The 16,117-nt window shown below is 40.7% G+C and overlaps 1 protein-coding gene across 1 annotated transcript in view; it reads left to right on the forward strand.

Moving 5' to 3' along the window:
* The window catches only part of agtpbp1 (ATP/GTP binding carboxypeptidase 1), a 30,822-nt gene extending 14,794 nt beyond the window's left edge, over nucleotides 1-16,028 (forward strand). The window contains exons 14-26 of the mRNA XM_084360057.1: nucleotides 306-1,075; nucleotides 1,459-1,542; nucleotides 1,655-1,744; nucleotides 1,974-2,122; nucleotides 2,294-2,381; nucleotides 2,792-2,936; nucleotides 3,417-3,567; nucleotides 5,164-5,344; nucleotides 5,567-5,696; nucleotides 6,244-6,375; nucleotides 7,897-8,073; nucleotides 9,289-9,440; nucleotides 13,766-16,028. Of these exons, the coding sequence (XP_084216183.1) occupies nucleotides 306-1,075; nucleotides 1,459-1,542; nucleotides 1,655-1,744; nucleotides 1,974-2,122; nucleotides 2,294-2,381; nucleotides 2,792-2,936; nucleotides 3,417-3,567; nucleotides 5,164-5,344; nucleotides 5,567-5,696; nucleotides 6,244-6,375; nucleotides 7,897-8,073; nucleotides 9,289-9,440; nucleotides 13,766-13,937 (2,421 nt within the window). The 3' untranslated portion in view covers nucleotides 13,938-16,028. The remainder of the gene's footprint in view (nucleotides 1-305; nucleotides 1,076-1,458; nucleotides 1,543-1,654; nucleotides 1,745-1,973; nucleotides 2,123-2,293; nucleotides 2,382-2,791; nucleotides 2,937-3,416; nucleotides 3,568-5,163; nucleotides 5,345-5,566; nucleotides 5,697-6,243; nucleotides 6,376-7,896; nucleotides 8,074-9,288; nucleotides 9,441-13,765) is intronic.
* Nucleotides 16,029-16,117: the final 89 nt, after the last annotated feature.

Here is a 16,117-nt window from a genome sequence, read left to right on the forward strand (position 1 = left end):
TGGCATCTATATTTTTTCCCTTATTTTTCTTTTATTTTCCTTTTTTAATTCTTTATTTTCTGTTTTTTCCTTTTGTAGTAATTTTATTGTAGTGACTTATATTGATTTTGATAGATTTTTTATTTTCTATTTCCCTTTTTTTGGTTATTATAGTGTGTATACTGTTTTAAATCCACTCACATTGAATGTCTAAAATAATCACATTTATTTTGCAGACCTGAGTCCAACACATTACTCTTGTCAGTGTTAATGAAAAATCTTTTATTATATAAGTTTTTTCTGATCAATACATCTTTTTCCTGCAGGGCTACAACTTTGATTGCTCAAAGAGTGCCTCTACCACATCTGCATCATCACCCTTCTCCTCATCATCAGCCTCAACTCAATCCTCTCGGCCAATTATAGTGCCCACAGCTCAAGCCCTGCCCCTAAAGCAGGTCCCCGTACCGAGCTCTCAGAAGGATTGCAACTCGACCAAAGGAAAACACACCCTGCCGTCTCCGTCTGCACCCACTCCCACTCCTCCTGCTCCTCTGACCCCTCTCGAACTGGACACCATCCACCTCACCAAGGACCAAGACAAAAAAGAGAAGCCCCACATTCCTTCCCCCGACACACGTACAAAATTGTCTCCTTCTCAGGGGCAGATGATACAACAGGAGCTAGCGAATGTGTTGGAGCGTGTCTCTCTAGAAGAGGCGGGGGTCCTGAAGGCAGAGGAAGTCGGAGGAAAGGGAGACAAACAGGAAGAATCGCCAGTCAATGCCACAAGACACATACAGTCTCCTCTGCTCTTGGGGGGCATTGCTGCTCGTCGTGTGGGAGGAGGAGGCAGTAACTTTGGTTCAGATTGTGGCTCAGAGGGTGCTGAGGATGAGGGAGGAGAGGGAGCAGTTCTGGAGGTGCCAGACACTGCGCTGCTCCTCCCATTGCATGACCCTGACCTTTACGTGGAGATGGTGAAGGGGACGTGCTCTGTACCCCAGTACGCTGAAGTGGCTTACCCCGACTACTTTGGCCACGTAGCCCCAACATTTAAAGAACCGCTTCTGGAGAGAGTTTACGGTGTCCAGAGGTGAGACATTTCTATGAAACGTTTGCTTTGCAGAAATTATTTAGCAGACAAAATGAAGAGGGTATACAGATGATAAAAATGTGGTATAAATCAGAATCCGTGCAATTGCAAGGCACAATTTGGAAAAAAGTTTAATGCAATTATTGTGGTGACATTCTGGGGTTTTCATGGCAGTCCAGTCTGCAAGCTTCAGGTTTACACTTTTAATTTTGCTGTGAGTGGAAGGTTATGTAGCGGGTAAAGGCTTTTATTATAGCTTATTGCGTTTGTAATTAATTAATTCTTATAATGGAATTTTTTATTTTATTTATTTTTTCAATGAAAAAACATATTTGTCCAATCATTGTGTTAACCAAGAGTTTGTTGTGGGTCTAACCCTGCAGGTCTAAGATATTCCAGGACATTGAGAGGTTGATTCATCCTAATGATATCCTGGATAAAGTTGTTTACGACATGGACATTCCTAGGTGAGTCCCTCGTACGGAGCCTGCCAAAGCAATTCATCTCCCAGTCTAAATGGAGCTTCTCACATGTATCATTTGCTCCCCCTGAATATTGTTGTGATTTGTTGTGTTTTAGTTGTCCTGTGATCGAAGATAATGGCGAATCCCTGAAGTTTAACTCTCAGTTTGAGTCTGGCAACCTCAGGAAGGCAGTTCAAGTTAGGAAGTAAGTATTTATTGTCACATCAAATACAGTGGAACGAGTGAGAGGTACACAATTAGATGTGTAGTTTTATTTAAATTTCCTGTCATCACATTACTAACAGCTGAAGTTCTGGTCAACTTTTAGTATATTCAATCTACTTCTCACCACAATGTTAACAAAATCAGATTAAAGGATAAACACATGTGTTTATTGTTTATGGTTGATGATATGTCGGTCCATATTTCCCCAGATATGAGTATGACCTTGTGCTGAACTCAGACGTCAACAGTAATCACTACCACCAGTGGTTCTACTTTGAGGTGAGCGGTATGCGTGTTGGTACCACCTACCGCTTCAACATCATCAACTGTGAGAAGTCAAACAGCCAGTTCAACTACGGTGAGAGGGGCAACAACATCTGGATATATGGCTGTTTCAACAGTTCTCCATCTGACCCACAGATGATTTGTATATTCTTGTCATTTACTTTTGACCTCTGTCTGAGGTCACGTGTCAGATAAAAAGCCCCATCTGACATACTAACTAATCCATATGCGTGTGTGTGTGTAGGCATGCAGGCACTGATGTACTCTGTGCAGGAGGCAATCAGTGGCAGACCTCGCTGGGTCAGGACAGGAGCAGACATCTGTTACTACAAGTAGGTACACTCAGAATGCAAAGGACCTGAGGATATATGGAGGGGAAAGGCCAGAAAACTACCATTTCAACAAGTGTCACAGTTATAGATACTAGTTTTCACACAGCGTACCAGTGCTGCCATACGACACATGCTACATAGCAAACTTTCTCCACAAATTGTTCTACAAATTTAGAAAGTAGTACATACTCTATCGGATGTTGCATATGGTAATTGGCCATTCAATGACCTCAGTAATAACCATAAAATGAAGTGAACACAATGTTCTGCAAACTAAACACATGAATAAGTTACAATTTATGGCAGAGCTGTTGTATTGACTTGCAATAGATTATACAGGTGAACCTAATAAAGTGTCCATCGCTATATTGTGCAACACTTACTGATGAAATGTTCCTTCTTCTCCATAGGAATCATTTTGCGAGGAGTTCCATCGCAGCTGGTGGTCAGAAAGGAAAATCTTATTATTCAATGACCTTCAGCACAACCTTCAGCCATAAGGATGATGTCTGCTACTTTGCCTATCACTACCCTTACACATTCTCCACTCTTAAGGTAGTATTGCAATACCACAGTGTACTGTAATATAAAAAAGAAGGCTTTGGTAGTGCGTTTTCTGTGCTCACACCGTATTTTTTAATCTGTTCTCTTGGTACTTAATCTCCCAAACGCCCAGTGTGACCCCAGATGCACCTTCCACTGTTTTGTTCCCAGTTTTTTTTATCATTTATATGTCCTTCATTTGTGACCTCAGATAACTACTGTGCTTTCAAACCACTGTACATTATTTATTTCAATAATTATGTTGTTATAATTAGATTTTGTCTGCCTTTATCGAGAGTGACTATGCAGAATTGCTCATAACACAAGAAACAAAAGAGAAGCCCGCAAGTCAAAAAACTGTCAGTGCAACAATACAACGATAAAATGTTGAGAACACAAGAGGCGTGGAGGCTTTAATGGAAGTTGTGGATAATAATGTTAGTTAGTGAAATGTAAAAATTGTAATTTGTTGTTCTATCATTGTGTCCTCAGATGCACCTGGCCAAACTGGAGGCTTTGAGGACACCTCAGATCTACCTGAGACAGGACAACCTGTGTGAAACCCTGGGAGGAAATGGCTGCCCACTTCTTACCATCACTGCCATGCCTGAGTCCAACTCCAATGATCATATCTGCCAGTTCAGTAAGTAAATCATTGTAGGTTTGTGTGCATGTGTCTTTTTATTTACTCCTGATCATGAGGATTTTCTTACGTCCTGGAAAACTTGAAAACCTTTGTAGCTTCACCAGTCATGGTGCCACTATCTGGGATGAGTCAACTGGCTTTTAAACTCAAATCTATGCATCTGAACACTTGATTGACAGATTGCGCGGGTTGTTACTTCTGCACAGTACATATTTATTGTTTTATTGCTTGAACCCAGGGTTCCCGTATTCAGCACTGAGACTGATTGCATTAGTCTAGTGAAATAAAGTTAAATCGGTATTGGATGATAAAGAATTGCCAAAAACTGCCCCAGAAATCTTTCAGTTTTCCTGAAAATGTCAGTGTAATTTTGTTAGATGTCCTGACAACAGCTGGCAGCCTGAAGCCATTGATAATTGGCCACGATATCTAAAAATGTAATGGCTGGTGAGTCATTTTGATGGTCGAAGTCTATTCTTGACTTTGAGAACAGTCTGTGCAACAAAATAGTCCCAGTGACTCACCAAGGGGTCACCAACTTTTTTGAGACTGAGAGCTACTTTAAAGAGGTAGAGCAATATTAAGTGGAAACTTGTTTTATCAACAACATTATTTTCTTCTTCATTTTTCTTCATCAGCAATACGTTTTACAAAAGACACCCAAAAACACACCTTGCATTTAGGATTTTTTCATCTGCGATTCCATCACAGCTTGGAGCGCCATTTGGAGGCAGCTTGTTAAATATGTAGGTGATCAAAACATCGCAAGAACCCGGTGACCTTACACAGTTTGTACAAAACAAAAGCATAAATAGACCTACATTAAGTAGGAGAGGTAACGTCACAATCAGTGCATTTATGGGAGGGATGTAATACCAGAGAGCGTCTCTCTGCAGAGCATGTTTGATTGACAGCAGCTGGGAGGGCAGATTGCTTGTTAATTGATCTGTGGTGTTTTTCTCACAGACAGATTTTAAAAAATAAAAGTATAAAATGCTAAAATGGGTCATCAAATATACTTGGTTAAAAGTACAAAGTAAAGTACACATTTAAAAGGTTACAGGTTTTCTATTAGGTGACAGTTTAGGTCTAAGGTGCCCTGCAGAAGAGTCACTGTGTTGGCAACCCCTGGACGAGCCTGTCTGAATTTTTACACCTCATCTCACTGACTTCTTCAGCAAGTGGAGCGCTTTCACATTAGTGAGTTAGTTCATGGACCTTTTGATAACAGATAATTTTGTCACAAGTAATGTCTTTTTTTGGTAAAACTTCTCCAGGCCTTTGTCAAAGATTTGTGCTCCCTCATGCTTTAATAGTTCTGCAAAATGTCCACTCAGAAATTCTCTAATAACTGACAGAAATGTTCCCTTCTCACTCACAAGAACATTTGAGTGAATATTACTACATGGACAGCCCCAGGGTATCAGGCCATGCCAGTTTTTCTTAAATAGCTTTTCTGTCCAGTGTAGTTTACTGATGCTGTTCCTCAGCTGTGAAAAACTTTAAATTGAAGAATCTTTTCTTTTTTATCCACATTCCATCTTCTTCTGTTTGTGTTTGTGCTGCCTTCTCCCTCCCTCTCTGCCTCCTCAGGGAATCGTCCATTGATCTTCCTGTCGGCCAGAGTGCACCCTGGAGAGACCAATGCCAGCTGGGTAATGAAGGGCACACTGGAGTTCCTGATGGGCACCAGCCCGCTTGCAGTCAGCCTGAGAGAGGGCTTCATCTTCAAGATAGTCCCCATGCTCAACCCTGATGGAGTTATAAATGGAAAGTGAGTAAAAAAAAAAGTCTCGAGAAAAGCAATTAACGCAAAGTCACGCTTTCAAGTATGAAGATGCATACCTCTGCTAAACCTGGGCCTGCACGTTGGTCACAGCTTTATTTTAATAACGCACACAAAATCTTGTCTTCAAGGATTCTTCAGCTGTTGCTCTTTTCTCCTCCACTCTTTATCCTTCCTCTCCTCTCGTCTGCCGTCTCCTTTCTGCTGTAGTCATCGTTGTTCTCTGAGTGGAGAGGATTTGAATCGCCAGTGGCAGAACCCCAATCCTGAGCTCCACCCCACCATCTACCACACTAAGAGCCTGCTGCAGTACCTTGTACACATGCAAAGAACACCACTGGTATGACCTCTAACTAACTGGACTTCATTTAATTGGGGGCATCATCTTTCATTCGGGAAGAAGAAAGAAGCTCCCCTAACATCTTATTGATGGTGGTGTCATTTATCTTTGCTCAGCTGCACACTCTGTTTGGCTGCATGTCCACTAAATTTCACATCAATAAATCACCACATAAGTTTTGACACATAAATGCAGTCGCCATAAACAACAGCCTTTACTGGCCTCTGTGCTACACTGTGTGTCAGCAAGTTAGATATAAAGGGATATTGCTTTATGGGAGATTTTCTTTACTGTACAAAGGGTGATGGCTTTACGACCCAAAGTAAGGTGAGGCTGCTGTCCTTCCTCTGAAAACAGACCTTTGAAAATGTTGTATTTTTGTGTTGGTTATTTTTACACAGACACTTAAGTAAACAAGTTTGTTGGAAGAAATGACGTCAATGTTGGTTCACTGGCTTAATGAAAAATGCAATGCAATGAGCATCACATTCTTAATACTTTCCTCCCTCTATTTCCCGTGTGCGTGCGTGCATGTGCATCTACTCAGGTGTTTTGCGACTACCACGGTCATTCCAGAAAGAAAAATGTGTTCATGTACGGCTGCAGCGTGAAAGAGACAGTCTGGCAGTCCAATATCACTGCTACATCCAGTGACTTACAGGAGGACCTTGGATACAGGGTGAATACAAACACACACACACACACACACACACACACACACACACACACACACACACACACACGCACACACAAATGTGCTTTGCCTGTAACACATTAAAAAACAAAATAAAGGAGCGAGCACTCCTACTTGCCTCTCTCAGCCTTGCTTTTTCTTTCAGACTACTGTTCTCACATAAAGAAATAATAATTGTATTGAACTTTATTCACCTTTTTTTTTATAGTTATATTCATATTGCCTCAGAAAAGAGATGCAGCTCATACTTTCATCAGTATGTCTGCAGTGTATGCATAGAAATCCATTTCCTGTGTCCCTCACTTAAGAAGAGATTGTGGCACCATTTCACATCACCTTGCTAAAATATTTGCACTATAAAACTGACAGTAACTGCTCACTTTCTCCCTGTTCCTAAGTATCTTATTCCATATCTTAAAGGGGACACATTATGCTCATTTTCAGGTTCATGATTTTATTCTGGGTTACTCCTAGAATAGGTTTACATGCTTTATGTTCAAAAATCGCACCAGTTTTCTCATACTGTCCAATGCTGCAGCACTGTGTTCCCCCTCTGTCTTGGCTCCTGTCTCTTTAAGGCCCGCCTCCAGAATACCCAGTCTCCTCTGATTAGTCAGCTCACATATGCCTGAGCCAGCATCGCTAACAACAACAGAGCAGTTGTGCTAAATCAACTGTTATGTACCAAACCAGCTGCTAGGCATAAATCATGCAAATATGTGACATGGTCACGTAGTGTGATGTCACAAAGTCGCGGGATTAAAGGCGGCACTACTGACGAGACGTTTCAGGAGCAGTGTTTTCAGTGGGAGAGAGGAGCTTCTGTTGGTGCAGACTTTGACATTTCTAACTTTCAAGATCTTTTACCTACACATAAACGTATATAAAACACTGAAGGAAAGAAAAAAATGAAAAGGCATAATAGGTCTCTTTAACATTTTTATTTTGCTTCTTGCTTCCTGTTTGTGTCATTGCTGTGGATTTCCTTATTCTGTGTAGTTTAATTCCTGAATCTCTACATGAACTGTTCCCTAATCTATTGGCATTCACGTGTCTCTGCACAAGCTTTTATTCAACAGACATGTTATGAATTCACCTTGAATTTTACTCTGCAGCAGGGGAGGAATTTTTCTTTCCACACACCAGCCAAGCTGTTCAGGTCAAGATCAGGTTGCCGTTTCTCTCTACATGTGGGAATGCAGAAAATATTTCTCACTGAGCAGAATGCTAATAAAGACCCCAGTTCGATGCAGAGTTTCCTAGTGGACATGTAGCTTCAGGCTTCAAGCCCACAGCAAACATTTCAAATTTACAGCAGTCAATACAAGCATCTGCTCTGTACATAAGCCCACTTTTGTTGGACAGAGTTATTTGTCGCTACTATAAAATGTATTTTATCGTCTGCCTCCAGATGCACTAACATACACACACACACACACACACACACACACACACACACACCTACACAGATACTCCAGTATCTCAAACATTTTCCTGTGTTTTCAGACTCTCCCTAAGATCCTGTCTCAGATCGCCCCGGCCTTCAGCATGGGGAGCTGCAGTTTTGTTGTGGAACGCTCTAAAGAATCGACCGCCCGCGTTGTTGTATGGAGAGAGATAGGAGTACAACGCAGCTACACCATGGAGAGCACGCTCTGTGGCTGTGACCAGGGCAAATATAAAGTAAGAGTTTATTTAATTTTTTTCATAGAGTATGGACAAAGACAAAGACCTGCCAGTGTCATTAACCTGTGGCTAAATGTTCCCTTTATGCAGCTTCTAATTGTTTTTTTTTTTTTTTTTTTACATATGTTGCTTTTTACCATCGAGACAGTAGAGAAATGAGAACAGAGAGAGATGCGAAATTACATTCATTAAAGAATGGAGATGTTGAGGGTTGTGATCGGCTACCAAGTGTTCCCAGACGTTTTTATGATTTACATATATGTTAATTAAACGTTAAATTAAGGAAATTATCAAGAGCTGTTTTCCTCTCTGGTGAAATCGTCACAAAAAGAGAATTACATTTTTGTAAATGTGTCCAGTTTTATCACATTGTACAGGTGTTTAATTGCGTCCAAGAGAGGGAGGTGCCCTTATAAGTCTCCAAATGTCCACCAGGTGGAGCTGCAGTCCTTTTTTCCCCTTCCTCTTCATTTCACCTCTGTTTTCTCTACGCCTTTCTTTTGACCCTTTTACCTCCCCTTCTTCTCTTTCTCCGTCTTTCCACCCCAGCTGATTTCCTTCCTACTGAATTCTGCCAATGTCAACATCTTGCATATCCAGAAGCAGTCTAGGGATGCCATTTGGCACTGATTAGCACCCCCACTGGTTTGTGTGGAAGTGTTTGTCCAGATGTGCAGGAACTAATGTGTCCTGTATTTGGGCTGCATATCTCTGTGGCCTGGCCAAGTTTAGATGTTCCTCGCTCTGCTCTGGGGAAAAGGGAACATGAAAGTTTTGAGGGTTGAGTCGGGGGTAAGCTGTGTGTGTGTGTGTCCCTGTGTGCGTATTAATTTACTTGTATGACTGTACATCACTGTGAAGACTCTGTTAGGGTTGCAGGTGTTAGTGCTATGCTTTTGAATGTGTGCTTCCTGCAAATGAAATATATTATCATGTGTCTGCATGAAACGTTTCCTCAGCGAGTGCTTTCCAGCATTGAGAATTGGGGCGTTTGAAGACGGACAACGGTTCCATCCCCAGGCTCCAGAGGAGCTATAAAAAACCTCAGCGGCAATTTGAAAGTTGATTTCTGTTTGACCTTTTGAAATGATTTTTTCGAATTCAGCTGCATGTTAGTAGTTTGCACATACTGTACCTACAGGTTTGTGTGATTGGTGAGCATGTTAGTCTTTTCAATATTCTCTTTGATGTGCATGTACATGTTCTCTTCAGGGTCTTCAGATCGGTACCAGAGAGCTGGAGGAGATGGGAGCTCAGTTCTGCGTGGCCCTGCTGAGGCTGAAGAGGCTGACGGGGCTCCGCAACCACCAACACCTGCTGGATTTGGAAAACGATATCATCGGGCCACACACGAAAGTAGTCAGGTTAGTAAAGTGGAGAATCCTGCAAAGTCACATTGTGTGTTTTAAAGCTCACGACAGGGTTTCCAGGTGTCCTTAAAACATCTAAAATCCAATGATCCAAATTTTAGGCCTAACATTTCTTAAAGCAACATTATGTAGAAATTTTTATTTTGTGCGATTTGCCGTGTTTTAGGGAAAATGTGTATTAATCAGGCTGTAACAAAACTACAAAACAAAACCTACATGGAGCCAAAAACTGCTAATGCCCTAATAAATCCGGTCAGAATTTATTAGGGCACACACAGTAAGCATGTCCTAATACTGCTGGGTGGGCGTCACTTCAAAGCGACTGCTCTAAGTTATAGGTTTACTTCTTGTGTACAAACACACACATTACTCTGGAATACACACAATTATGTGTAGTAATGTTCAGTTGAGTGTTCATTATAAATGTAAATAGATTCATTTAGTTTGCAAGTAATTCTGGCATTTTCCTTGATATCCTCCAGACTTTTTTGCCAGTTCAGACATAAATTAGGTCTGTAAATTAATTCCAAATTAATTCTTAAATTTACCTCGTTAAAACCTGCAGTAACTCGGCACAAACAAACCACACACAAGTGAGGATTTAAGTCTGTGGTCTCAGAGAAACAAAATGGCAGAGTAACACTACTGTTATTATCCTCCTGCAACCTCCCCAAGATATCTAAGGTCTTAAAAGTTTTCTCAATCGCCACAAATTCTACCTGGAAAACGGTAAAATGTTTTTTTATTGCACAAAATCACCCTCCTCACTGCCAGGCACGTACTCCCTTGGCACTGATACTTAACGGTGTGACTGTCACTCCGGATCTCCTCTGAAGCACTACTCAAGAAACAAATGAAGGCCCGCATTTATACAGGGCTGCTGTGAGCATCATTGAAATTCTATCAATGTGTGATGAATATAATGAAAACTCTGGAGTGAGAGAGGAATGGGTATGAATAATTGTCAGCAGTGTCATTATTTCTCTAAGAGAGCATGAAAAAAAAGACACAAGATTTTTTTTTTTTTTTTTTTTGATAAAAACCCTTTACACCTACGCAGTGAGGTTTTTCAGGTCCACAGTGAGCAGTCGATGGTACCGTGTGGACTAAATGCACATGGAACATGCAAACTAGTCGCCTGTAGCTGTAATATATTAGCACAGAGTGGGAAAAAGAAGTAAATTAAAGTTATCTGTGTCAGAACACGTCTCCATCTACTTAAAGGTCCAGTGCATTCAAGGGATGGAATATGTTCAACTGTTAGACACTAATCTTAATAATTAAACCAGAACAATGTATCTTCACCTTGTTTAAACGTCTTCATCCTCCGTGTCTGCTTTGTACAAGAGTACCAGCAGTGATTCATCAGTGTTCATCTTGATTATTATCTCTGAGTTCACAACTTAATACCGTGGTCTCTGTCTTTCTCTCCTCACACTAAACAGATGAGTCTAGACGAGACAAATCCAAAGTTACAATTGTTTTATTTCCTGTGTGTGTGTGTGTGTGTGTGTGTGTATGTGTGTGTGTAAAAATAATTACAAAATCAAACAGTCTTCCCTTTTAAATTGGTACTTAAAAGATTAGTCTGTTTATCATTCATCAGAAAACAAATTAAGTTGGAAAAACACCAGATATGCTGTGTTTGCAGCTTCTCAAATGTAAGGATTTGCTGTGTTTTGTGTTTTATATGACTGTAACTGTAATGGAATATATTTGGGCTTTAGACTATGTTTTGGATAAGATTAGGAAATGTTTCTTTTACTTTTTATAGACTCAACAATTAAGCAATTAATTGATAAAATAGCACTGACATGAATCGTTCATCAGCCCGACTTCAAACATGTTTATTTCATTTATTTTACTTTATTAAAACCCAATAAACCCGATAAATGAACAAATCTAAAAGTCATAACTAACTGACCTTTGCCACACATTTTGCTTGCTAAAAAGGAAAACTCAAACCAATGTTGAAGCAACATTATGTAGAAATGGGCATGTTGTGTGATTTGGCGCCCCCTACAGTGTCTGAGTGCAACACCGCTGTCGTAAATACAAATCCCAGGTCCGTAACAAGGGTGCTAACTACAATCAAAACTCATTACGTCATCACAATGTTATGTGTTGAGAAGTTGTATGTTGAGGTAAACATGTATGTAACGCTGTGATCCTACCCTCTCACTGAAGTTACATAGGGCAGGAACAAGTGACGGGTGGCTGAGACATCATTCACCCTATAACAGACACTGTACCATCAGAATGATATGACTTTTATGGTAACAAGTTTAAACTTTTAAAGATGACCCAAAACAGAGGATAAAAGATAACTGAGGGAAAATTATGTTTTAGCTCTGAGGTCATAATTAAAATCTAAAAACAGACTGTATATCTAATCAACTCAATTCAAATTCCCTGTTCGGAAATATGAAGTCCACGCAGATTAGATTTTACTTCAGTTCAACGCCGCAAATGAATTATTAAACTTGGCCAAAGCCGAGATGTGACCACCAAGGTTATCTTAATTTATTTTTTTTAATCTTCAGCGTTGTCTGCGCCACAGATTTGTTAAAGCAGTTGATTTGAAACTGTGGCTTTAAAACCACTCAATGCTCACATCTCTCTCTCCCTCCCGGTCTCTTTCTCTCTCTCCTACCAAGCTACTCTACTCTCATATTGATATATTCATTCATCATTTATGTGTCTGATCATTAAGGGACTCCAAAAGTGTTCTGGTGCTTGTGTGTTTGCGTGAGTCTCCTTTGGGATTGGTTGCTCTCCATCCCGGATTTATGGCTTTATGCATAGGGGCCCGGTGTGGTACCACTTACCATTTAATAGGTCATCATAACAATGATATTCTGGCCGTTGGGAGGCTTCTGCAAATAAGTGGGTGTCTCGGAGTGAGTAAATGGGTGGATACTGGCATGGGCGTGTTTCTGTGCGAGTGTAAAGAAAGAGACTTATGGTTGTGTAGATATGGAGACTTAACCTTTTAATGTACACACACACAGATCTGTATATTAAGATGGAGTGTGTATAGAGATGGTGGATACAGAAACCCAAAGAAAAGAGGGTTGGGATCGGGTTTGGTTTTCTGTAATGGCCAGTAATGGCTGACTCACAACTCTCATTATCTGTTTGGACAATATTCTGTCCATCCACATCATTACACACACACACACACACACATTTACTGTACAAATACTGACGCACAGTTTCTGCCTCTGTCTCTCCCTCCTGCACTCACACACTGGCGAGCTTGGTGGGAGATCATTGTCTGAGCCCCCCTGATCGACTGTCTCCTTGGGATCACATTTCAGACCATTAACACCATTAAAAACCCACTAAAGCCACTAAAACCTCAAAGAACCAGCAACCATTTAACCATTAAGACCCACAGGGAAAAAAAACTAGCTTCACCAGTCTGAGCACACAAGCACAGTTTGCAGCTTCTGTTCTGTTGTAAAATGTATTTTAATGTGTCAGATATTGTTGTAGATTCAGTGTCCACTGTTTGGAAAGTTGTGTAAACTAAGCTTTATTTTAAGGTATTTTTTTTTATTGCTATTATTTAGAGCTAAATCAAGTAGTCAGATGATCTCTCTTGGGAATTTCTGACATTTGTCGCCTTTTATTAAGCAAACAATTTACTAATGAATCTTGAATAATTGATACATCCATCAATAATGAAAATAATCATCCGTTGCAACCCTCCTATTACTGCGTCCAAACTCAAATTATTTCATCAGACATTTGTGAATGTCATATCAGATCTCAGGCTTTATGTTCAGTTTTTTCTAAATTAACATCTCATGAAGCAAATATTTATCCAAACAACCGGGCGTATTATCAATCCTACATTTTGTGCAGATGCCTCATGCTGTTTGTTTTCTGTTTTCTGTACTTTGAAGAAATGGGCTTCTCAAGAGTGCATTTTCAAGGACCATGAAACCCATTTCAAATGCATTTTCTTGGGTGTTTTACTCTGTGAAATCAGAGAGCTCTTAGTGACTGAGTTCAGCTCAGAGTGAAGGAGAGCGACATGACGTTACTCACAATATATCTGAGTGAGGATGTGTGTTTGTTTTTAAGAAGGGCCGTACAGATGTTTATCATTTATTGAAATGTTTCTGGTAATAAATCATGCAGAAATACATTGTGTAATTTTAAAATACCCACCAGCATCAGTGTACCTGAAAAGTCCTGAAAAGCTGACATGATGCTTACGATGTGATAATGTATGTACATGATATGCTTGGCGTATTAAGAGCTATATTCACTTTATTAACATGCATAAAAATGTCTGCTTTGTTATCCAGCAGTAGCACCACCACCTACGTGCTGGAGGAGGATGAGCCGTCCTTTCTGGAGGCGATAGACTACAGCGCAGAAAGCAACGACGAGGACGCCGAGGCTGAAATCGAGCACGTCTGCGAAATCCTCGAGAATCCCGATCAGCTGTCGGATTCCGAGACAAATCACAGGGAATAACGCTGAGGTGTTTATCTCCTCTCTACCTGGCAATCTGAGCATTAAAGCAGCCAGTGTTTGGATTAATAGCTAAAATTAAAGATTTCACTGGTGAATAGTCAGAACCCACCCAAAATAAACTTACACTTGACCCTTATATATAGACAATTATCATACGTAGGCTGTGCTGACACCACTCGGGTGCTCTTTTTCCCAGCTGTGTTGCTCCTGCGGGTGCATATTCCACCTGCCTCTCACTTCCGACAGGATGGATTTCAATGAATGTTATCACCTTTCACCGTCATACTATAACCTTCATGAACTGTAACCCCTGACCTCAGACACCATGTAGCCTCTGAGATTCACATATAGCTAGCCAGAGCAGCAAACAGCAGGCACCGCCGATCCTTAACTTGAACCCTCGACCACACGCTCATTCTTCACGGCCGATCTCACACTGACGATACCTGACACGGCTGCAGTAGTGTAATAGAGCCTTCTCTCGGTACTGTTTTTGAAACCTCTCTCACCTGTGACCCTGTGTTTTTGATCAACACACTCCCGGTGATTGAGGGAAACTGGATCTCCCCCACTGACCAGCTTAGAGATCCAACCAAACTGCCTTCTTATTTCCCGTTTCTTTCCTTTCTGTAGTCTCACCCTGCACTTTAACTTTCAACTCCTTTGGTTGTTTAGGCCGTCCTTGCGTCTTTCCTTGCTCGCCCGTCCTTTTTTTTCCCGAACAAGCCAAGGTGTCTAAATGTGATACAGGGATGATCATCATCCCGAGTGTGTCATGTAGAAAAAAAAAAGCCACTCAGATGTTCCCACACTTGAGTTGTGAACTCACTTCCTCTCCCCTCTTCGGCCGCAGTGTACGTGGTCCGATCGTCCATGTGCTGTTTGCCTTGCTTTTTCCAAAACTGAAACTATTTATATCACTCAAATGTAGAATGTTCACGTCTTTATCGAGAAACACCTTGTACAGCTCATGAAATGCAGATATAACCAACGCGGCACAGACTAACTAACACAGGTTCAGTTTGAGTGTCTTGCTCAGCAGTAAAAACGTGAAGGTGGAATGTAAAATATCCGCGAGCACTGTTGGTGTTTTCATTGTTTTAAAGGATAGACAGTATTAAAGCGTTAGACAGAGCCGTGACGAACAAGACGCATGAGCTGCAGAGAGCAGAAAAAACCCTTTTGCACTTTGGATAAACACTATACACGCAAAACAAAGAGAAACAAACTGTCTGGGAGAGAAACATCACTTCACCTGTCACAGTTTGCAAACCTCAACTTTCAGTCACCTCATTAGTTTAAAGTTCTCAGAGCTCAGCCCAAAGCTGATCGTAACGTTGCTGTGATGTTTTAAAGAATCGTACTGGAATTTAGTTTCCTTTTTATCCTTTCCTCCGACCTGTGTGTACACTTTGTGGATTTGCTTAGGAGAGCCCCGTGCATAACAGATGGTGCTTCGTACTGAGAGTATAAAGATGTAGCGTGTTGCATAATTCTTGACGTGTTTATGGAGATGAGAGATGTTTCTGTTACATTTGTACAGCTAGCGCATGGCTATTTTTTTTTGTTGGTTTTTATTTTGTAATTTATTATTATTGTTTCTGGGGTTTCAAAAAGAGGCATTTTTGAGTGTATGAGTGTAAGTGTGTGTGTGCAGGAGTTTAAGTTATTCCATTATTTAGCTCAGCTAATACCCTTACAGTGTGTTTCTTCCTTTAAATTTGATTATCCCGCCTCACTCTCCTTCACCTCCCCCCCAATCATTCTCTCTTCTCTCCTTCCCTTTATCCTCTTTCATTCCCTTGTTTTCTACTTCCTCTCAAATGTTACTCATGGTCATCTTAAAAAACCCAGGGAGGTCCTTGTTCTGGGAGCATGTGTGTGTGTGTGTGTAACATATATGTGATACCTTGCGCGTGTGCTGTTTTATGTATTTTATTTGTCCGTAGCAGGTTACGCTGGGCTACTTATGTTTTATGTTTGTTTGGAGGTAAATGAGCTGAGATGGCAACTCATTTTAATTTTATTGCAACACAGAAAACTGAAGCTAAGAGTGAACATGGGAAATAAAAATGTGAATGTGGTAAACTGTCTGCTGCATTTTATTTATTATTCCTGGAACAAAACAGTGTGTGCTCCGCCACAGCAAGGTTGGATTATTTTTCTTCTCAGTCTTAACA

Source organism: Pagrus pagrus (assembly GCF_965226575.1).
Source record: "Pagrus pagrus genome assembly, chromosome: 8".
NCBI classification, from domain to species: Eukaryota; Metazoa; Chordata; class Actinopteri; order Spariformes; family Sparidae; genus Pagrus; species Pagrus pagrus.